This window comes from Mesoplodon densirostris, chromosome 14 (genome assembly GCF_025265405.1).
Source record: "Mesoplodon densirostris isolate mMesDen1 chromosome 14, mMesDen1 primary haplotype, whole genome shotgun sequence".
Classification (NCBI taxonomy): domain Eukaryota; kingdom Metazoa; phylum Chordata; class Mammalia; order Artiodactyla; family Ziphiidae; genus Mesoplodon; species Mesoplodon densirostris.
The window spans coordinates 19,127,608-19,152,378 of record NC_082674.1 but is presented as its reverse complement, the minus strand read 5'-3'; the positions used below and the strand labels follow the sequence as shown (position 1 = coordinate 19,152,378).

Sequence of the window (24,771 nt, the reverse complement as noted above, 5' to 3'; positions counted from 1 at the left end):
AATCTGACAGACTCATCAAAACCACATAGAAGGGTGGGATTGGGGGGTAAATCAGCTTCCCAAAAGGAGGAAGGGTGCAGTTAGCAGAAGAGGGAAAGGAAATGCTGAACAGATAATCACAAGTTTCTGCGAAGACACTTACCTATATCCCAGATTTTGGCACTTTACTTTGAGACTGAACTCTTTGAAGACAAGGACTATAGACTTGGGAGTCAAGACGGCCTTGGATTGGATCGCTGTGAATCTTTATAGCACTTTGCACAGAGCTAGATGCTCAATAAACAAATGTTTATTTTAATTCCTGTTTGGAATACTTTTCATTATTTTGGCCCATTCCAGTCATGGTTTTAGGTAGACGTTATCTTTTCCATTTTTAGTTATTAAATTATTTAATATATTATTATTTAAATTAAATAAATATTGAATAATTATTAAATTATTGAATAATTGCTTCTGTGTTTAGTTCAGTATTTTACTGGGTAAAAGTTATGGGTAACTTGGTTAAACTACATGTGTCAAAAATATGACTGAACAAAATTCCTCCTCAAATGTTATAATAAGCAAATTGTTTCCTCGTTTTTTTTTTTTTTTCTTTTTGCGGTATGCGGGCCTCTCACTGTTGTGGCCTCTCCCGTTGCGGAGCACAGGCTCCGGATGCGCAGGCCCAGCGGCCATGGCTCACGGGCCCAGCCGCTCCGCGGCATATGGGATCCTCCCAGATCGGGGCACGAACCCGTATCCCCTGCATCGGCAGGCGGACTCTCAACCACTGCGCCACCAGGGAGGCCCATCCTCGTATTTTTAATAGATTGCTTTTTTATTGAAAATGAAGTACCAAATCAAAGAATTGGCTTGTGAAAGATTCTATGTTCCTTAGAAATGAATTAATATAAAAGCAGATGATTTTAACATGCATTTGTCCTCATTGACCACATACCTTAAATACTTACTGTTTTCAAGAACTTTTCAATCATCTAGATTTTGTAAGACTTTTAATCTTTTTACTTTAGTTTAACTTGCTTTATGATTTTTATCTTTTAATGAAGTTGCCACATTTTTGCATAAGACAAAAGTATTTAAATCAATGCCACGTTGACTTCTTATTTTCTCCTTAGGAACTGAGAGAAAGCTACAATACACAGCAGTTAGCCCTTGAACAACTTTATAAGATCAAACGCGACAAACTGAGGGAAATTGAAAGAAAAAGATTAGAACTAATACAGAAAAAGAAACTAGAAGACGAGGCTACAAGGTAATATAATTGATAAATTTATTATACTATATTGCTATTAGAATTCTAATTTTGTTGCCCATATTTTTAGTTTGACTATGAAGAATTAAGGGGAATAAAATGATTATCCTAAGATGCTAATTAGATTCTAAATTTTAGAAGTTCAGTCCTTCTTTTGTGGACTGAGTTTACAGTAACCAATTTTACGTTCCATTAGTGAAAAATACAGACTTTGGAGTCAGCCCTGGTTTAGAATTCTTGATCTACCACTTACTATCTGGATGATCTTGGTTAAGTCACTTTACCTTTTGGAACCTCAGTTTTTCCATCTGAAAAACAGGAACATTAATGCATACCTCATAAGTAACTCAGAATTAAATAAAACTAAAGAACCAAGTATAATGTTTTGCAGGTAATAAGCATTCATTATTTCTGTCTCTCCATAATAAATCCATTACTGTTTCCTGAAAAATTATAAAAACCAAGTACTTAATTTTATAGAGTGTAATACTGAGTGTAGAAATGCCATGTTGATGCAGGCTTCTTTGTATATATCTGAGCTATATCAACTGCCTACATTTATAGCAAGGAAAAGTGAGGCAGTTGTGGTATCTGAAGCTTAGAACCATTCATTTAGAGACTTTGCATGATTTTTTTTTCTATCGGTAAGATTCTATTTCTGATATGTTCCTTTGTTTCTCCCAAGTTCTCTAGTGTCAGAAATTATTATAATTAGTTAACAAGTATCAACAAACCAACATTTCTTTGCCCTGGAGAAGAGTAGACAATAATGTCTATGAAAGAGCTAATAGTTACTGGGAAGGCAAGAAAGACCCATTACCATATAGCAGGCCTCTTTTCTTAATGGCTTTAGAATAACCACTTGAACACATTTTTACTGAGTGGTCACTGTTGACTGCGATGCAGGTAGACTCTGGGTTACGGTTACTCCTTGCCCCTAGATTTCTCATAATTCTAGTAGGAGAGTCAGACAGCTAAACAAATAGCTATAATATTCTTTATTCTAAGACCCCTACTTTTGTGATTCCCCTAACGAGATCCCAGAATAATATAGACATGGAGACAGTAAAGTTCAAATTAAGGCTTTTATTTGCCACCTAACTTGTGCCACTTAACATTGCACAGGGGAACTGTGCAGTGCTGCACAACTAGTCCCTGTGTTAGAATTTTCTTTTTCTTTCTTTTTTTTTAGTTCTATTTGAATTTATTTATTTTGGGCTCTCCCTTAGATATAATAAGTCCATTTCTAAAAAGTAAAATGAGTAGTTGTCAAAGAAGTTGACAGTCATCAAAATAAATCATCAAAATAAATCACAATAAATTAGTCACATGCAGAATGTTCCACAAATATTATTTTAAGTCTTCTGAAGAGCATCCTCAAATAAAACGACTTTTATTCATTCATTCATTAGTAGTAAATAATCTTCTTGATTGACAGAGATGGAGACTGTCATGTGCTAGTAAGAATTTTCTGTTTACACATGCAAGTATCTTGATATCTCTCCATCACTGCTCACAATTCCTTTCAGGCCAACAGACTGTATTAGTAATACACATTTTCATTTTATTCATTGTCCTTGCACATTATCCTGCTTTAGTAGAGGGAAGAAATCAGAACATGTAGAATTGGTCCAGAGCTGGGTCTTAGTACTACATCTTGATTTCTTGGCCATTTGCTACGGTATGTTGCCTTCTCATCCCAAGCTATTGGTAATAGTCAGGTTTTCACATTGTAGATGTGGCCTCTTTGTCCAACTTCTGAAGCATCTTCTGGCCGTGGACCAGTTTCTCATCCACAAACACGCACATAGAAACTTTACCAAAATTTAATTTTTTATTCTCTTAACTCTCTAGTCTTTTCTTTATCCCAGTAAATATGTGGCAGGTACTCTGATAGTGGTGTTTATAATGCTATGGGAATTTAAATAAAGGTAGGTTGGGTCATCCTAGGCGTGGGAGAGTGTCAGGGAAAGTTACTGGAACTGGGAAAGGGAATATTGGTCGGAATTGCTTAAGGACTGCAAGAGAAGCATGCCTCTCAAAGGAGAGCTGGGTGTCAGTTACGGAAAGTGCTAGAGAAAGCACTCTGCAAAGTGATAGAGGGTGTAGGAGGATTTGCAAAGCGTTGAGAGGAAGTTAGTTGTGGGATAATGAACCAGGAGTATGAAGTATAAGACATTTGGGGGATGAGGAGGAAGGGTTCATGACTGAGTGGGTGTACAGTTTTTGGAATTATCCAGGATTTCCAAATTCCTCCAGGAATTATAGGAATAGAGATATGGAATTAAGCCAAGACTTTCACCTTGGTGGGGCATAAATGCCCCCAAATCCTAGGGATGCATCCAGTCACAATCTTCTTAGCCCCTGATAATGTGTGCTGAGACTTGAAGAAGGTGCTAATTAGTGGTGACTGCTCTGCCTCCAGTAAGATCATAAAAAGTATATGCAAGAAGAACTCCAGTGAGCATTAATTCTAATACTAAAACAACTAAGCTGATCTTAGACCATCTTGACCAGCTAGAAACCAAGCTGCAGCTATATCAAATGTCATAGAAACATGTACAGAAGTATGGACCTATAGAGGAAAAATGCTCTATTATCTAAAATCCAACAAATGAAAAAGACTTTTAAGTGATAATATAAGAAGTAGATAATCTGTCCAGCAGCATTTCCTATTTTCACAGCAATGACTCAATCCTGAAAACAGGGATTAGCTAGGATAGTGGGAATAAGAGTTTGACAGCAGTCCTTGTGAAGAATCTGGAGACGAGGGAAGGAAATTTAGATATAATTTTTAGATTCGTTTTCTGAACAATTCCATTACAGTTTTTTTCCACTTTTTTTCTTGGGTTTGGGAGGTTGGCTGGCAGGAAGAAATTTGAGAGTGTGAGAAATTGTTAGTCATACTCCCTAGCTCATCTACTTGTGCTTAGTTTCTCTCTTGATTAATTGATTGATTAATTGGTTTTCCCCTTCAGCCCTGATCCCCATGGTTTCTCCACACCCCCCTACTAATATGTCTTTGCTATATATAATAAATACATAACTGTATAAGATTGTATTTTTTTTATTTTGTTATTTTTGGCTGTGTTGGGTCTTCATTGCTGCACGCGGGCTTTCTCTAGTTGCGGCGATCAGGGGCTACTCTTCGTTGCGGTGTGCGGGCTTCTCATTGCGGTTGCTTCTCTTGTTGCGGAGCACAGGCTCTAGGCACATGGGCTTCAGTAGTTGCAGCACATGGGCTCAGTAGTTGCAACATGTGGGCCCTAGAGCACGCAGGTTTCAGTAGTTGTGGTGCATGGGCTCAGTAGTTGTGACGCACAGGCTCTAGGGTGTGTGGGCTTCAGTAGTTGTGGCCCATGGGCTCAGTAGTTGTGGCTCGCAGGCTCAGTGGTTGTGGCGCATGGGCTTAGTTGCTCTGCTTCATGTGGGATCTTCCTGGCCCAGGGCTCGAACCTGTGTCCCCTGCATTGGCAGGCAGATTCCCAACCACTGCACCACAAGAGAAGTCCCTAAGATTATATTTAAACATATAAGAAATATGTAATTTTTCTTTAGTTTGTCAGGAACAAGATCTTCTATTACATTTTTATTTTGCATAAAAAAAATTTAGGACATTATGCAAACTCTTTTTCTTTCATGTAAAGGAAAGCAAAACAAGGAAAAGAAAACTTATGGAAAGAAAATCTTAGAAAGGAGGAAGAAGAAAAACAAAAGCGACTCCAAGAAGAAAAAACACAAGAAAAAGTTCAAGAAGTGGAGTGGAAAGCTGAGGAGAAACAAAGTAAGGATAAGGATGAAAATAATTGATTTGATTTTTCTGAAACAGAGCAACAAAAGCGAAAAGAAAAAAATAGACTCTGATGAGGTTCAAAAAAAGAAGAAAATTAAAATGAATGCTAATCCTTAGAGTCAGAAAAGACCTTTTTCTAAATTAAACTTGGAAGGGTTTATTAAAACAGACTGAGGAAAAAAAAAAAAACAGACTGAGGGTAGAAATCTTAAAGCAACACAAAGAAAAGAAGATAGGCGTCACTAACAGTGCATAAACCCTGACACAGTTTTCATAAATGAAGTAAATAGTTTAAAATATTTTATTCCGCCGGTGTAACTAAACTGTTTATTTTAATGAAGCAACAGTAAAGTTTTAAGCCTTTGCATACTGAAATTTTCTCAGAAGATATACATTGTTTTTGATACACCCCAGAGTGCATTTCTAAAATACTTTAAATATTATTGTATTTCTTCTGAATGCACAAACCTTTGAATCCTTATTAATGATACAATATGTTGAAAATTTTCTAAGTTAAAGCATTTATTCTACAAATGAGCAAAATAAAATATCTTTCATCTATTGTCAAGTACACTTGTGAACTCTTGTACTGTTTTTTTTTTTTAGAACCATACTGATACATCTGTAGTCAACCCTGTTTACTGACTAACCTTCTGTCTGTGACCTCCCTTTTGTGCTCTTCTTCCCTGTGATATTCTGACCTCCGCAGATCAAATTAAGCCTCTTGCAACTTAGTCTCCCTCCACTTGACACAGCTCAATTACCACCCCACCTTCCTTCATCCATGCTTATGGCACACCCTGCAAACTATCTCTTTGTTTTACTGACTCCTACTTAAGAGGAATATCCTTGTTTGTTTTTATATTGATTCTGTGACTATTGAAAATATTTAAATTCTAACAAGCCTAAATTAAATGGATTTTCATGATACTGTTTGATGCTCAGTTTTTTTCTTTTCAAGCTCTTTATTGAGTCATAGCAAAGATGTGTATATATGAAAGAAGCAAATAATGACAATTATCTTCTCTTTAGGTGAGCCAGCCAGTGCTTTGGTAAATTACAGAGCATTATATTGCTTTGAAGCAAGGAACCATGACGAAATGAGTTTTAATTCTGGGGATATAATACAGGTGGGAAACAAAATCTTTTTTTCTCATGAATAAGCTGAATGCAATGTACTGTATTACTTTCTATAATAATATTGAGTATACTATTATATAGTGATTTACCATTTTAAAAATATACCCTAAGCATTACCTCATTTGGTTCTTATGACATACCGCAGAGCTGCATAGGACAGTTATTATTACTGCCATATTCTAGGTAGGAAGACTTAACACAAGTTGTAACTGTCAGCAGCACACTGGCAATGTGGGGTGCAAGTACATGTCTTTTGATTTCCAAAACCAGTGTTCTTTCCACTCTGCCATACTGCTTTATGTCATAAAAGGTGATATTTTGTTATTTTAATAAATTACCAGTGAAATTTGGGGGAGCTGGTTATTTTCTGGCAACCATTAAAAGAGTTGAAGGAGTTAGGTTCTGTAGCTCTAATTAGATGCAGACCCTTGTTCCTTGGAAAAAAAAGATTTTTATTGTATAATCACAAACGATGTAAAATGAATGAATAAGAGAGGATGCAGGGAATAGCATTTGACAGAGCTATGTGATTTACTAGAAAGAATACAGGCTTTAGAAGCATACCGACTTGATTTTAATCCTGGCTTCAGTTTTCTTCTTAGTAAATAAAGGCAATATTGCCTAGAATACCTAGCCAGTGTCTGTTTTCTTTTTTAACCTGCACTGTCACCAGTTTGGTGTATTTTATCAGGTAGCAAATGTTTAATGATACTTGGAATAAGGTTTACTAGAACCATCTATTCAAATGCTCAAGACAGTCCCCAGCTACACATTCCTTCTGTTGCCATTGCCACACTGACAGTGCCATAGCTGCTCCTCAGCTGAGGAGCTTGAGTCCACAGTCTTCTGGTCCTGCCCTTCCTCCTCTTCTACTTGGTGATGATGAGGTAGTGTCCAAGAATGAAGCAATGTAGCCTAGCTCTGGGCATGTTTGATCAAGAGCTTACTTATATTTTTGGTTATATCCTTTATTTGTTTCAGCAAATACTTGTTGGGAGCTATGATAGGCTAGGGGTATAGTGAACAAGACAGTCTCTGCTCTCAGTGAGTTTATAGTTTAATGAGAAAGACAGACATCCTAAAGAAGTAGAGGAAGGAAGGGTGTAGACTGCTACCAGCTTTAGAGCAGACATCTCCCACGGTCAGAGAGCCAGTCTGGTGGTAGTGACAGCAGGAACATAATGTTAGCTGGAGTTTCTTGAGTGCTTCTGTTCTCTGCCGAATCTTTGATGTAAAGAATGAGTCATGAGTTACTACCAGATACCTGATTTGGACAGCTTGGTTGATAATGGTGTTCATTCATTAAGACAGGAAGATTAGAAGGAGGAAATTTAAGTGGGAATTATAATGAGTTCAGTCTGGGATGAGTTTCAGATTTCTAGGCAGCAGTTGGATATCCAGAGATATCTAGAAGCCAGTTTGGATGTCATCAGTGTGTTGTGATGGTTATTGAAGACGACTGTGGCAGAGCTCATCCAAGGGTGTAATAAAGAAGGGGGAAGATGACTGAGGATGCAATCCCTGAAAAGCACAGACATGGAAGGGATTGTTAGAGGAGGGGGAGCCATAAAAGAATGACTAGAGGTAGGAACAAAACAGAGTTTAGTGTCAGGGACATTTGAGAAGAGTGGTCCACATGTAAAATAAGACAGTACTAAAAAAATAACCATTAGATTAACAACAGCACAGTTATTGTTAACCTTGAGGAGAAGAGTATTAGTTGAGTGGAGTGGTGGGGGAAGAAGCCAGATGTCAGTGAGTTGAGGAACAGTTGGAAGGAAGGAAGAGGAGACAATGAATATATGAAACTCTCTGAAGGAGTTTGACTTTTGAAAGAGCGGAGGGAGCAAAGGTGGTAAATAATGAGGAATGTGGGTTGAGGGAAGTTGTTCTTGCTTTTTGTTTTTTGTGTTTTAACTTGGCAGAAGCCTGAGCAAGTTTAAATAATAGAAAGGATCTGCAGAGGAAAAGGGTTAATGATACCAGAAAGAGTAAATCACTAATGGAGGGAGGTGTTTTTTCTAATTAAAATGTAATTTACATTGAGTGAAGTACACAACCGCAAGTGTACAGCTCAAATAATTTGTACATGTATATAGATCTTTGAAACCACCACTCAATTCAACACACAGAACACAGAGCGCTCAGGAAGGCACCTCATGCCTCCCTGTCAAACCTCTCTGTTCTGACCAATGGATGGAGAGGAGGAAGATCCATGATAATCTGGAGGGCTTGGGGTCTATAGCACAGGAAGAGGGAGAGGTGGAAGGGCTAGATACATTTTCCTTTGTGATTGGAGGGCTGGACGAAGGGATGGATGGGATCATAACTTGTGCTGAAGTAGAGGTGAGGTCAAATCTGAGGGCTTCTGTATTGTTGGTAAGATAGGAGGCAACATCTGGTCAACTTAATGAATGAAGGTGGCCGAGGAGGTTTGAGTGAAAGTGAAAAAGATGATAAATTCCACTGAACCATGGCAACATTTTTCATGGCAACCTATTTTTCTATCCTTATCTGTTAATGCTATTTTTGAAGTAATAGTTTCCCTAGGCCTGTGAGAATTTATGTAAAATTTTCTAGTTTAACTCTCTATGTAAATTGACAACTAGAAATCAGTTAGAATTGTAAATGACAGGTATGAAATTGGTTAAAATTGACCCCTTACAGAGCCAATCTGGTCTAACTCTGAATAATAAATGATTGGGCCTTTTCTTCTTCAGAAGGTTGAAAACATTAGGAAATAGTATTAAAGAAATTTTGCTTTTAAAAGTTTGTAAGAAAAGGAGGAAGTTAGTGTTTGAATGCCAGTACTCATACCTTTCAGTGATTCCTTGCCTTTAGACCAAATATTTAAATCAGGTTTAGGTTGCATATTCCTCACGGTTTATTATGTTCTTGCCTTCATTTTTAGTGCTCTGGATTAGCTATTTTAAACTAGTCTTAACTAGATCTACAGTATAATATTTTATCAATGGTTCCTCTTGTTCTATTTCAGAACACCATTTTATTGTAATTAGATAGTTATGATATTATCTATGTAGTTAACCAAAGCAGCTTAGATTGAGGGATTTTTTAAATATCTCATTCATGATGTAATAAATAGCCAGACATATGGCATTAAAATGACAATTATTTACCATAAACACAAATGAAGTTGCCCGATAATAAATCCATTGGTTATTAATTAAACTTTGAATCTGTTGTTTATCTAATTTAGAATAGTCCAAGTTAACATTTGTTGAGTTTCTAGCCATGTGCCTACTGGGGATATATAAAAATGAATAAGGAAGGCAAAGTTTAGGAAGAAAAAAGAAATATGTATAATTGTACAAAATATAATGCGATATGTTTAGATCAACCATTTAAAGAAATAAAGTGCTATAGGAGCCCAGAAGATGAAGCAATAACACAACCAAATAGCATTGGGAACATTTTCCCCAAGGATAGGATGGAGAAAGGGCTCAAAGTATTATGCTTTATACTTGTTTAGAGCTTTACAGTTTACTAAGCACTTTTATAAATATTCTTAATTTAATCCTCAGAATAACCTGGAGGAAGGTAGGGCAGGTATTTTCCCCCCAAATTTATGGATGAACAAACTGAGGCTTTAGATGATATTCATTACCTTACAGCAGATTACCAGCCACATGGCATGGCTAAGACTGAAACATGGTTCACTTAACTCCAAAGTCTCTGTTCTTTCCCCTAAACCTGACAAAATTCTGGCAGGAGGAATATCTTGAACAAAAACACTGAGCCTGGTGTGTTTAAAGAATGTCACATAACCATTTACCTAGAATATGGGACAAATATTAGGAGATGAAGCTAGAAAGGTAAGTTGGTACTTGACAAAGAAACCACAATTTCAGAGGCCTTGAATTCTACACTAAGAAGTTTGAACTTTGAAGAGCTTAAAACTAGAGAGATGGGATCTTCTAGGATAAAAATCGTAATGGATCTGCAGTGACTCAGCATAGAATAAAAGACATTAAGATTGGAAATGGAGGGGCTTCCCTGGTAGCGCAGTGGTTGAGAGTCCACCTGCCGATGCAGGGGACACGGGTTCGTGCCCTGGTCCGGGAGGATCCCACATGCCACGGAGCATCTGGGCCCGTGAACCATGGCCGCTGAGCCTGCGCGTCCAGAGCCTGTGCTCCGCAACGGGAGAGGCCACAGCAGTGAGAGGCCCACGTACCGCAAAAAAAAAAAAAAAAAAAAAAAAAAAAAAGATTGGAAATGGAGAAGTAAGATTTAATTTGCAGAAGACATGATTGTGTAGAAAATCCCATAGAATCTTAAAAAGAAAAAAAAAGCTACTAGAAGTAATAAGTGAGTTTAGCAAAGTTGCAGGAAACAAGATCAATATACAGAAATTAGTTGTATTTCTACATACAAGCAATGGATATTCAGAAATAGAAATTAAAAATAACATTTACAGTAACATAAAAATATGAAATGCTTAGATATAAAACTGACAAAAGATGTACAAGACCTGTTTATTGAAAATTACAAAGTATTGTTAAGAAAAATGGAAGACCTAAATAAATGGAAAGCTATACCATGTTTATGGGTTGGAAGACTCTGTATTGATAAGAAAGCAATTCTCCTCAAATTGTTCTATAGATTCAAGGCAGTTTCAATCAAACTCCCACCAGGCTTTTTTTTTTTTAAGAATATAAGCTATGCAGTTTAATTGTATACATAGGTGTTAAGATTTTTGGTCTTATTACTTGCGTATGTGATCTGTTTAACACTCTTTAAAACAGAAAATCATTGAGTAGCAATCACATTTCAAAAAGTCTTCCAAGTACAGCCAGACAGTTGTCTATGTGATATGCTACATATGACAGCATACAATGTACAATTATATTAACACAGACTTCTTTTCCAAGGGGTCAGTATTTTCACACGTCTAATAGGTCTCATGCACAAGATAACAGAAACAGCAATATCGGCGTCTCTCAATCACATTAAGTTCATCAGATGTATTAAAAGGGTAGCCCTTTTTAATTGAGAATTTTTATACATATTATTTATTTTTTAACATCTTTTTTTTCCTAAATTATCTCTGTTTTAGATAAATACAGAGCTTAGGAAATAATACTTAAATGAGAACAGTTTGGGAAAATCCTCAGGCTCTATCCTACAAGTGTTCCATTCAGAAAGATCTCAGTACTTCTTTTCCACTTTTTTGTAAAAATTTACAAGCTGATTCATAACCAAACCACTTTGGAAAAAGAAGAACAAAGCTGGAGATGTTATGTTACCTGATTATAAGGCTTGTTATAAAAGTTATAGCAATCAAGATGGTGTAGTATTAGTATCTAGATTGGAAAATAAACAAGTGGAACAGAATAGAATTTACAAGCTGATTCATAACCAAAACAACTTCGGAAAAAGAAGAACAAAGTTGGAGATCTTATGTTACCTGATTATAAGGCTTATTATAAAAGTTATAGCAATCAAGATGGTATAGTATTAGTATCTAGATTGGAAAATAAACAAGTGGAACAGAATAGAATTTACAAGCTGATTCATAATCAAAACAACTTTGGAAAAAGAAGAACAAAGTTGGAGATCTTATGCTACCTGATTATAAGGCTTATTATAAAAGTTATAGCAATCAGAATGGTGTAGTATTAGTATCTAGATTGGAAAATAGACAAGTGGAACAGAATAGATACATGGATCTACACCTGCATATTTATATAACTGATTTTTTATAAAGGTGCAAAGGCAACTCAGTGGAGAAAGGATAGTCTTTTTTTAAATATAAATTTATTTATTTATTTATTTTTAGCTGCATTGGGTCTTTGTTGCTGTGCAGGCTTTCTCTAGTTGCGGCGAGCGGGGGCTACTCTTTGTTGAGGTTCGTGGGCTTCTCATTGCGGTGGCTTCTCTTGTTGCGGAACGCGGGCTCTAGAGCGCAGGCTCAGCAGTTGTGGTACATAGGCTTAGTTGCTCTGCGGCATGTGAGATCTTCCTGGACCAGAGCTCGAACCCGTGTCCCCTGCATTGGCAGGCGGATTCCTACCCACTGCACCACCAGGGAAGTCCTAGTCTTTTCAAAAAAGCAAATGACATTGGAACATTTGGATATCCATAGGCACAAAAATGAATTTTCATTTGTTCCTTACAACATATATGAAAGTTAACTCAAAATAGATCAGAGGTAAATCCTGAAATGTAAAACCTAGAACTGTGGAACTTCTAGAAAAAGACATTGGAGAAAATCCTTACAACTTTGGGCTGCTCAAGGATTTCTTAGACTCTTAGATACAACATAGTACAAGGTTTCTTTTTAATAGCGAAGGTTCTATAATTGATTGTGATAATGGTTGCATAAGTGAATATACTAAAATCCATTGATTTGTGTACTTTAAATGGGAGGATTGTATGGTGAATTATATCTCAATAAAGTCATTATTATCAGTAAAATAAGTTAAACGTGCATCTACCATATGAGACAGCCCTCTCACTCCTAGATCTTTACTTGAGAGAATTGAAAGCATATGTCCATACAAAGACAAATGTTCCTAGCAGCTTTATTTGTAATAGCCAGAAAACTGGAAACAATTCAATCTTCCATCAGTAGGTAAACAGATAGACAAATTGTTGTACATCATACCATGTAATATTACTCAGCAATAAAATGAAATGAACTATTCACATTCACTACAACATGGATGGATCTCAAAATAATAATAAATAATAGGCCGAGTAAAAGTCAGACCCCCCAGAAAGGGATGTATATTGTGTGATTTTATTTATATAAAGTTCTAGAACATGCAGACTAATTTATAATGACAAAAAGCAGACCTGTGTTTTCCTGGAGATGGGGTGTGGGTCAAGTGGAGGAGTGGGAGGGAGTGCTTTCAGTAGAGCAAAAGGAGACATTTCGGGATGATAGATATGTTTATTATCTTGGTTGTGTGATTTTTCACAACTGTATACATATGTCAAAACTTATCAAATTTAATACCTTAAATGTGAATTTATAATATGCTAATTATACCTCAAAAAGAGTGTTTTTAAAAATCTTAATGGATATGGAATCACCATACAAATTCTACATGATTTTTTTTTTTTTTTCTTTTTGCGGTATGCGGGCCTCTCACTGTTGTGGCCTCTCCCGTTGCGGAGCACAGGCTCCGGACGCGCAGGCCCAGCGGCCATGGCTCACGGGCCCAGCCGCTCCGCGGCATATGGGATCCTCCCAGACCGGGGCACGAACCCGTATCCCCTGCATCGGCAGGCGGACTCTTAACCACTGCGCCACCAGGGAGGCCCCTACATGATTTTGATAGGTAAAACACTGTCAAATCTATTTTAGAAAGGTTATCTGAAAAGTGTAGAAAATGGAGTGGAGAACAGAGACATAGTTGGCATATTTATTCAGTGAATTAAGAAAATATGTATTATGCTGGGCAGTGGGTATCAATTAAAAGGCTCACAGACAAATGGAAGAGATACATGTAAATAAAGAATCACACAGTATGATAATGCATGCTGTCTCATGACAGTATGTATGAGATAACTCTGACCTAGTTTGGGGGCAGTTAACAGAATCTTAAAGGATGAGTAAAGATTACAATAATCTAGGTGTGAAATGAAAAAGGCCTGAAGTAGGTTAGGAGGGTAGGGTTGAAAAAAATAATTTGAAAGAGCTTTTAGAAGTGAAATCAACAGTTTGGATATGGAAGTGTGAGAGAGGTAAGAGCCAGAGATTTTTTTTTTAACATCTTTATTGGAGTATAATTGCTTTACAATGGTGTGTTAGTTTCTGCTTTATAACAAAGTGAATCAGTTATACATGTACATATGTCCCCATATCTCTTCCCTCTTGCATCTCCCACCCTCCCTATCCAAAGATTTTTTATTTAGAATGACTAAGTCTTTGATGGTAAGAATAACAGAGATAAAGTAATTGAGGAGAAGGAGTAGACTGGGGAAGAAAACAAGTTCAATCTTAGGCTTGAGTTGGAAATTCCTATGTATCATCCAGTTGAAGATATCTGGGAAGTAGTTGAAAGTACAGGCTTATCCCATTAGAGAAAAGAAGTCAGTTCTGCAAATATATCGTATAAAGAACTGATCACTATAGAAGTGAGTGGGCCTCTTCCAGAAGTGTATAGTGTGAAGTAAGAGAGCCAGTGATAAAACTTGAGGTATCATCAGTGTTTAAAGGACAAAGGACCAAGAAGCGGAAGAAGGGGTGCTGTGAGGACAGAGGATGCCAGACTGTAGGAAGGAAATGTCTGGGAGAAGAAATGAAACTATAAATCACCTCTGTGTTTTACCAGTTGGAAAACAGTATTCAGAAAAAGTTTTCTACTTCTCCTAGAGAGTTCAAAAAGACTCTGATAGGAATGTAAACTATTTTTATATATTAACTTGGATAAAATTAAAAATTTAAATTTAAAAAGGCACCTTGTCCGTCATTAGAGATAATAATCTACTGTAGAAAGGACTTTAGCTGTTTAGTTAGATGGACTAAATTCTGAAAATTAGGCTGCTGGACAGTGGTCTGCATCTCTTTCCTTTGTAAATAAGTGGCTTTCTAACCACTGTTAACCCTACTTTTTGTTTCCATAGGTTGATGAAAAAACTGTAGGAGAACCTGGTTGGCTTTATGGTAGTTTTCAAGGAAATTTTGGCTGGTTTCCATGCAACTATGTAGAAAAAATAACGTCTGAAAAATCTGTGTCGCCTAAGAAGGCCTTACTTCCTCCTACAGTGTCTTTATCTGCTACCTCAACTTCTGAGTAAGTTTTTAGCTAATAATGGAGTTTACACGTCTCTGCAAATGTGTGAACACCTAATATGTATTTGTGTCAACCTGCTACTTAATCATATTGTAATCTGCACTGGACTCTCTAAGAGTACCTTTTGTTCCAAATTTAATTCTGAAGTTTAATAAATATAAACATGGGTCAGTAGTTCATAAATTTTTTTTTTGCCTAAGTTGTGTTTCAACACAATGTATATTATATACAAATAGATAAATTGGTAGTACTTCATTAGATTCTAAACAATTAAGTATACTTTTGTCATATTGTTATATTTATAGATCACTTTCTTCAAATCAACCAGCATCAGTGACTGATTATCAAAATGTATCATTTTCAAGCCTAACTGTTAACACATCATGGCAGAAAAAATCAGCTTTTACTCGCACTGTGTCCCCTGTATCTACATCACCTATTCACGGACAGGTATGTATCTTTAATTTTCTTGTGTTTTATTCTTTGACATTGCTCCTGGTTCACATAAAATGGAATGAAGATTTTTGCACAAGGCCATCATTTACTCATCTAACCAAAGTTTGTATCATTTAGTTTCTTTTCTTACCATTCATATGTGATATGAGGTTGAAGAAATTATTATTAGAGGTTTCTCAACAGTTTATTCTCATAGTAGCAAGTTGCTACTAGCTAAGGTTTCTGAGCTCAAAATATCATTTTTACAAATCTGATTATAGTCTTAATTTGTAGTTATTGTAAGAAGAGCTTGGGCTTGGGGTTTTTTTGTTTGTGTTTTCCTTAAGTAAGTCATTTGTGTGAGAACTGTGTTATATATATGTTTAGCCTCTGGTTTAGATGTAACCGAGGTGCCAGCATTGTTACATTAACATTATTAAAAAGAAATTGCAGACTTCATCAGAATAGGGTCCTTCACTCAAAAAATGTTTATTGTGTGACCACAGGTTCCAGGCATTTATTATGTGCTAGAAATTTAATGGAAAAAAAAAAAACCTCTGCCATTAAGAAGTCATAATCTAATGAAGACAAACATATAAATAAATAACTGTATGAGAAGTGTTGTAATAAAGATATTTTATGAAATCTTGAGGGGTATACAGAGGAGAGAGCATTTCAATTCAATCTGTGGGAATTGGAGCAGGCTTCACAATAGGTAAGGCATTTCAGTCGAACCTTCAAAAATGAGCAAGCTTTCACCAAACAAAGAAGGAAAGTTATTCCTGTGAAAGAACAGTTTGGGAAAAGTCACTGCGGCATGTTAACAAGAGGAGTTTATAGGAAACAAGTATTGTTTATAGTGTGGCTAGAGTACAGGATTCATGAAGAAAGGGTTAAGTGAAGTTGGAGAGAGAGGTTGAGGTTTATTTGTGAAGCATTTAATACCATGCTAAGCAACTGGCAGTGGAAAGCCCATGAAGGTTTTTAAGAGGAGAGTTGAAGTGTATATTTTAGAAGGATAACTCTGGCAGTAGTATAGAGGCCAGATTGGTGGAAGGAAGCAAAGGGAGGAGACCAACAAAGGGAGGATATTACAATAGCTAAGTAACAGATGATGTGAACCAGTAATGAAAATATATAGAAGAGGAGATGGACTTAGAAGAGTGTTAGGAGTCAACATAAAATTGGCAATTCATTGAATGTGAAGAGTGAGGAAGAAGTTGGAGTTAAACATACCTCTTCAGGGTCTTCAGCTTGAGTAACTGAGAGGATGGCAGTACCGGAGGAGTGGGTTTTGTGGGTTCTAAAAGTGATTACATTTCAGACGTGCAACTTAGGTATTTGTAGGAGGGACAACCTGCTGGGAAGGCCCAGCAGGCAGCTTGATTTACAAGTCTGGAGCTCAAAAGATAAAGTTATAATTAAGATACAGATTTGAGAAATCATAGGCATAAATAAGATTAGGGAAATCATGTAAAACAGGAAGGGAAGGAGACTGGACCAAAGAGGAGCCATCAATCACCAGAGAGTGAACTTCACGAACTGCAGGGGTTTTAGTGATGTCAGCACTGTTCAGAGATCAGAGAAGGTAAGGGTTTGCAAGAAGCTTTTGGCTCTGATGTTATCAATGATCTTGTCAAGAGATTCAATATTGTGATGGTTGCAGAACCTAAATTAGAATGGACTGAGGGGTGAAATTGGAAAGCAAGTTTAAGACTGTTCTTTCTTTAAGGAAGTTAGAAGTAGAAGTAAGGGGACTTCCCTGGTGGTCCAGTGGTTAAGACTCCACACTCCCAATGCAGAGGGCCTGGGTTCAATCCCTGGTCAGGGAACCAGATCCCGAATGCCACAACTAAAGATCCCACATGCAGCAACTAAGATCCGGTACAGCCAAATAAATAAATAAATATTTTTTAAGAATTAAAAAAAAGAAGTAGAAGTAAGTAGAGAAGTGGAAAATTAAAGATTCAAGAGAGAGAATTCACAGTGCTACAAAATATTGTTAGAAGGTGGGAAGACATGATAGAAAGTTTAGAGCACAGGTGAAGAGGCTAGCCCTATCAACAAAATGAAAACACTCCTTCCTCTGAGAGGAGAAGGAAAGAAAGAAGGATGAATAAGAATACGAAGACGTTATGAAACAGAAAACAGAAAAGTGGAGGGAGACCCATCACAACTGCATCTCCATTCCTAGTGGAATAAACAGAATCCACTGCAGTGAGGAGACCTTGGAAATTGGAGGAGAGAAAGGGTTTCCCTTTTCATTTGTTCTATGATACATACTTGATGGATCTATGAGTACACTTCTTGCGTACCCAGGGTTCACCTTCCATACCTGTGATACTTAGTGCCAAGATGTTTCCTTGAATGGTAGGTGTTGGGTCTTTAACTTCACAGAAGGCTATTCAGGTGATTGTCTGTCATATATAATTTTAAGTTGGTTATTAGATTAAGTCACCATTGATATTAAGTCACCACCACACCAAACTGGTCTGCTGTTTGAACAGTAAGTATGTTATATACTAGAAAACAAAAATCATGGTTACCATTGTGTTTTTTGTTTGTTTGTTTTTAATTTTGTGATTTTGATTTCACAGGGACAGGTTGTAGAAAACCTAAAAGCACAGGCCCTTTGTTCCTGGACTGCAAAGAAAGATAACCACTTGAACTTCTCAAAACATGATATCATTACTGTCTTGGAGCAGCAAGAAAATTGGTGGTTTGGGGAGGTGCATGGAGGAAGAGGATGGTTTCCAAAATCTTACGTCAAAATCATCCCTGGGAGTGAAGTCAGGCGGGAAGAGTAAGCTTTTTTTTTTTTTTTTTGCGGTACGCGGGCTTCTCACTGTTGTGGCCTCTCCCGTTGCGGAGCACAGGCTCCGGACGTGCAGGCTCAGTGGCCATTGCTCACGGGCCCAGCCGCTCCACGGCATGTGAGATCTTCCCAGACCAGGGCACAAACCCATGTCCGCTGCATCGGCAGGCGGACTCTCAACCACTGCGCCACCAGGGAAGCCCAAGAGTAAGCATTTTTGTGTGTTTACATGAGGCGTGGATGTTGGTATTTTCACTGATGAGTCAGCCACAGTACAGTTGTCTGTGCAGGAAAATTAAAAGTTTATGCTTGAGTTTGATACCAGAAGGGTGATTCCTAGAGTAAAAAAAATCATACCTCAGATGATTTGTACCAATTTTTGAATATCTTTTATTCTAGTTATTTCAGATTCCTAAAGTTTTCAAAGTGCTTAAGATTTTAGATCTGTTGCTTTCTTTGTACTAACATCAGGTCAGTTAGAGAAGTTATTTTTCATTTCCTTTGGAGGTTTCTCCCTTATTATTTACTGTAAATTGTCAATATTTAGACAAATCAATACCGAGGGCCTCGCCTTTGCCAGAGTGAGGCGTTCCCGTCTCTGGGCCTCCACAGTTCCCTGAACATCACGTTTCTTATGGCTCATGACACACTGTGTTGTAGTTATTTACTTTCTTACCTATATCCCTTATTAGGTCATAAACTCCAGGAGGGTGGGATTCACGTCTTTTTTGTTCATTTTTCAGTTTTTCCATACCTAGTGTGATCTTAATGCATAGTAGCTGCTCAATCATATTTGCTTAGTAAATGAGGAGAAAAGCGAATGAAAGGACAATCAAATGAATGAACTTTTGCATGAACAAAAAACAAAACCAGATAAGGTCTCTGGCCTTTGTTTCCCAGTCTGTAAGGGAGTCAGGTCATCAAACATCTTTAGTACAAACAAATAAGTACTTTAATATAGCTGTGGGTAATTATCACTTGTGTTTTATATGGAAGTTGATCTAAATAGAAAAGCAGAATGATTTATTGAAAAGGAATAGGGTCTTTGGAAATCAAGAGCCTTGAGTTCTGATTCTGCTATTTTTGCCAGACTGTGTAGGGTAACCTGCTTGGTCTCTAGTTTTTTAATTGATTGAATGAAAATAATAAACTAAAAAATCTTTAAAAATCCTTTCAGTGCTAAGGTTCTATACATCAATTTTCAGTTCAAATGCAGAAATTTACTTTTCAGACTGACATGGAATTTTAGATTTAGAGTGTGTAATAACAGTAACAACAGTAATACATAACTGATGTGTATGCTGGCACTGTGCTAGACCCTTTATAGTAATTATCTTTTTTAAACTCCATGACATTTTACAGAGAAGGAAAACTTAAACACAAAGGGATTAAGTTTAAATGCCTTAAAGGACATTTCTTCTAACTTTTCATTCAATTACTGATCTTTTCTAACAGATAAGGCATGCAACTCGAAATGCTGCAGTAAGGAGAATTCAGCAAGGCAGTCCATTCAGTGTGCCCATGAGTTGTAGTAAGGGTTCCCTCTTCTAACCTGTAAACTGCTTCACTATACAATTTACTCACAGGTCCTGGAAAGCCCTGGTGTATTCTACAGATGTCTAGTTCTTAAATGCCACAGTTTTCCAGATTTTTGAAAACAGTTTCCTGGGTTAAGTTGGAAATAAAAGCTATGTATGTTCCAAAATGTAAAAATAAAGTTTTGTTATTTTTACATATTTTTAAATGTACTGTGCTCTAAACAAGTAGTAAAATTTATATATTGCCCTTATTTTTCTCTAAACCAAGCCAAGTCCCATGTGTGCTTTACCAAATAATTGCCCATTTACCAATGCCTCATGTCTTTTAAGTTACTTTAGAAAGGCAAAATATCTCACATTTGAAAAACTATTTATAAATCATATTGAAATTACCTCAATAGATTTAAAAAATTAAGTAGTTTGTAAGTAAACAGTGCTTAATCCACTAGGATTTTGCGTATGAGGGTATTTCTAGCCTGTGTACTGAGACAATATTTCAATTAACTTTAGCCCTTAAAAGAATGCACTGCTAAAACCTCCTGTTTTCATCAAATCACCTTTTTTGTTTATTTACTTGTTGATGTCTTTTTTTGTTATTTTATTATTTTTTTAAATCTGTTTGTGTGTATATTTGGCAGACCAGAAGCTTTGTATGCAGCTGTAAACAAGAAACCTACCTCTGCAGCCTGTACAGTGGGAGAAGGTGAGCTTTTGGCAATTTATAAATTAGATGGAAGTCAAATTAGCTACTGACTTCCCACAGTTGTTACTCTCCTTGTTTCTGTGTCTTCAGTATTAAAGTGAGGTTAGGAAAACCTGCTCCCGCTCTATTTCACATGAATATTGAGGATATAGAAAATACATAGCTGAAAATACTTGATGCTTTTAGAAAATCAGTACTATAAAAATTCAGCATAGACGGTCTCAATAAATAAGATCATAGATAAGTGTTGCAATGAGATAGCATGAAGTTTTTTGTTTTCCTTTTATTATATATCTAGATTATAGATGTTTAGAATATAAGGAAATTTCAGTACATTTAGTTGTTTATGAATTGCACTTGTTTGTTGTTGTTTTTTTGGCCATACTGCACGGCTTGTGGGATTTTTAGTTCCCTGACCAGGGATTGAACCCGGTCCCTCAGCAGTGAGAGTGCAGAGTCCTAATCACTGGACCGCCAGGGAATTAATTCCCTGAATTGCATTTTAATTACAGTGTACCATATAAATCATTAAGTAGGATTTGAAATCAAGATACACTTTTTTTTCTTTTTTTTTTTTTTTGCGGTACGCGGGCCTCTCACTGTTGTGGCCTCTCCCGTTGCGGAGCACAGGCTCCGGGCACGCAGGCTCAGTGGCCATGGCTCACGGGCCCAGCTGCTCCGCGGCATGTTGGATCTTCCCGGACCAGGGCACGAACCCGTGTCCCCTCCATCGGCAGGTAGACTCTCAGCCACTGTGCCACCAGGGCAGCCCCAAGATACACTTTAATCATAAATAGTACAAAGACATTTTTTATTACCCTTTGGGTTGTTTGAGTATCTTAATTTTGATAATGTACTGAAAAATGTCTACCCTTATTTCAGATAATATTTTTATTTAATAGTTGTATAGGTTTATAAATAAATGAATTATATATTCACTGTAAAATTAGTTGAACAGTTTAAGTACATTTTGTTTATATTGCTCAAGAAAATCAGTATAATGGTAAATTAAATGGTTTATTCAGTATCTACTACATTAGAGATTGTGTGCTACAGCCTGAAATATACACGGATGAATAAAATACAACTTCCCAAGTGCTCACAGTAAAATGGGAAGGCTAGGCATATAATTGTAATAAATTCTATGATGAATGAACAAAAACATAATTTTGAGTAGGACCTATGAATCCACAGAGGTGTTGAATCATCTTAAACAATGAGTAGGTTCTTGCTTAGTGACGAAGAGAAAGCTTGGTGGACAGAGGGAAAGGTATGAGCCAAGGCTCAGCTGTGAAAGGTTAGGCAACTCGAGTCACCAGCAAGGCTGCAACCAGAGGTTTACTGTGGAATAACTGCAGTGGAATGATCCTAGGAAAGTGGTGAGGAGTATTTTGGAAAGGACCTGGCTTGTTGCAACATACCTTAACCTTGTAATCATTTTTCATCTTGTTAAGTCAGCTAAATTGAATAATATGGGAATGTGGATAGTAAATAGTTTCTGGCCATCTCCAGTTTATGATCTACAGAGCAAATTTCATGTCAACAAATACAAATAGTACTAGAAGAAAGAAAAAGACTTCTAAAACCTGGTCATTGACTGTTTCTTCTAAGTACTAGGAATCGTCTGAACAAAAAAACAAAGCCGGTATAAAAACTTAGACATTTTCCTTAAGGTTATTCATGAATGAACAAATATTTATTGAGCATCTATTCTATGCCAAGCACTGTGCTAAGAGCTGGGCCATTGTGATGGAAATTGGCCTCTCATACTGATGTCAGCTGAATAGTGGGCATTTCCACAACTATGTAAAAGAATTAAAGAGAAAAGAATTTAACAGATTAAACTATATGTAAGAAGGTTAAAAAAAACTTTTCATGTCTTGACTCTCTGTAAAAATACTGATACCTATTTGTAGTTTTGGGGTTATTCTCTGTGACATGATGATGATGATGATGGTGATGATGATGGTGATGATGATACAGTTGGGGAAAAAAGAAACCCTGTGATAAAGTTTTATGTTCAGTCAAAGACGTAATCTTTTTCTAAGAAATTATTAAATAATTACTTCATTCCATTTTCTACCTTAACATCTCTTTACATTAAGTTTCCTTAAGTCACAAGGTCTTTTACAGCAAAATTACTCAAGATCTTGGAGATCAGCAGTTTTTTTTTTTACTTCTGTAATCTTGCAACCAAAACTAGTTTCTTTTTGCTTTGTTTCCTACAGAGTATATTGCACTTTATCCATATTCAAGTGTAGAACCTGGAGATTTGACTTTCACTGAAGGTGAAGAAATATTGGTGACCCAGAAAGATGGAGAATGGTGGACAGGAAGTATCGGAGATAGAACTGGAATTTTTCCATCAAATTACGTCAAACCAAAAGATCACGAGGTAGAGTTATTTTGATATAGAAACAGAAGCATTCCGTTCCTGTTGATCAGAGTTCATATTTAAAACAGATGCATGTATATGGTTTTGGTCAGGCTGCTTTGGTTACAAGGAAACCACTTAAGGTAGCTCCAGTAAAATGTAGTTTATTATAGGGATCCTGTTAGAGAGATAAGGGCAAAACTATTTCTGTGAAATTCCAAGGACAAGAGCCATAGATAGGGCTGGGCCTCATGATAACTGAAGTTAGGGAATGGTCTGGATTCAGGGAGGCTTACAAGGGACCGCCTTGAAGAGTCTGTAAATCTTTAAGGCTCTGACATTAATGTGACCCAGCCCACACTCTTGAGTTCCTGCTGCTTTTCATCCCACCACTAGTATGATATAGTGTAGCAGTTCTCAGACTTTTTGGTTTCAGGAACTTTTTACATTCTTAAAAATTATTAGGCACTCCAAAGTTTCTGAAAATATATGGATTATATCTAGCAATACTTTCCGTATTAGAAATTAAAACAGAAATTTAAAAAATATTTATTAATTCATTTTGAAATAACAAAATTAAACCCATTATATGATGACATAAATAACTTGCTTTTTAAAAATTTTTATTTATTTTTTTCTGTTTTTTTAAAATTTATATTCTCTTGCACATAAAAGTCATAAGCACGTATGTATAAATATATATTTTTTTTTCCTCGTTTTAAGAACCTATCCCACTTTATTTTATTTTTTATTTTATTTTTTTTGTATGTGTCCAATGAACGTTTATTATTACTATTATTATCATTACTGTTACCACTACTTCTCCCCTTTTAGGAATACAGGGAGAGAGGAAGTGTGCATGTAGGTAGAATTTTTCTGCACCTATACTTCTGACAGACAATTTGAGGTTTAGAAGCCTCTGGAGCAGTAGTTCTTAAACTTTTCTAACTCAAAGAGGCTGGTGAAAATTACAACCTCTCCTTGAATAAATTCACCTACACACAAAATATTGTACACAATTTTGCGAGTGGGATAAGGACCCTTAGAAGGGATAAGCCCTTTTAGCATAAACTCTAGACTTCCCAGGGTGGTGGGACAAGGAGCCAGTTGCAGTTCTATAGACAGTGTTTACAAGCACTACATTACATGTGGAGATAGAACACAGACACATTTAAGAGAGACTTTAAAATAGCCACTAACCTCATGTAGCCAACATTCAATGGAGTAATAATTAATATGTGTCCAAGCCTCTGTTGAACATTCTGGAAAATGCAAAGATCTATAAGACTCTAGACCTCAGGGTCTCAGATTCTTGTGGTGGAGAAGTACTAGACCAGAGACATGTTCAAAGTCCAGAGGCATGGAGCCAGGAGCCAGCTTGCTGGAAGTGGCAACTGAATGGCTACACTCATTACTGTAAAACTAATGATGAATTAAAAACATATTTACTGAGCTGCTGCAGTCGATAAAAGCCCCAATTAAGGCACCATTAAGGGACTTAACAGCGTAGTGGTGGGGAAGCATTCCTGAAAAGGTTTAATGATCTCAGATCCTGACATAGCCGGGAAGTCGTTAGTCATTAATGCCACGTCTGGATCTCAATTATGAAGTTCTCTGTAAGAAAACACTTGGCATATAATAGCACACAAGATTATACCTGATTTGTTACAGAGAGCAAGATATACCTTTTCAAACGTATTTTTAAATCCGTATGTGTTCAGGTAAGAAAAGTGGCCAATTATGAGCAGAAACTGCCTAGTGAAAATCCATAGCATGATTGCATGCCAATTAGATAAGCATTACCACTCAAGTAAAAAATAATAATAATGAAAATACAAAATGGAACATGGTATTGTACTGATTAATAAGACTGTGACTGTGCCTATAAAGTAATTCGATTAATTCCCAGTGTAATGTGTGGAAACTCCTTTAACATAAAACTACATTGAATCTAGA

The 24,771-nt window shown here is 36.6% G+C and overlaps 1 protein-coding gene across 8 annotated transcripts in view; it reads left to right on the top strand.

The window, feature by feature from the left end:
- Window positions 1-24,771, top strand: part of ITSN2 (intersectin 2) — a 165,188-nt gene that overhangs the window by 82,120 nt on the left and 58,297 nt on the right. For all 8 annotated transcript variants that reach the window (XM_060116785.1, XM_060116782.1, XM_060116780.1 and 5 more), the window contains 8 exons: window positions 1,116-1,252; window positions 4,900-5,036; window positions 6,078-6,175; window positions 14,781-14,950; window positions 15,256-15,400; window positions 17,983-18,188; window positions 20,377-20,441; window positions 22,670-22,836. In XM_060116785.1, the coding sequence (XP_059972768.1) occupies window positions 1,116-1,252; window positions 4,900-5,036; window positions 6,078-6,175; window positions 14,781-14,950; window positions 15,256-15,400; window positions 17,983-18,188; window positions 20,377-20,441; window positions 22,670-22,836 (1,125 nt within the window). The remainder of the gene's footprint in view (window positions 1-1,115; window positions 1,253-4,899; window positions 5,037-6,077; window positions 6,176-14,780; window positions 14,951-15,255; window positions 15,401-17,982; window positions 18,189-20,376; window positions 20,442-22,669; window positions 22,837-24,771) is intronic.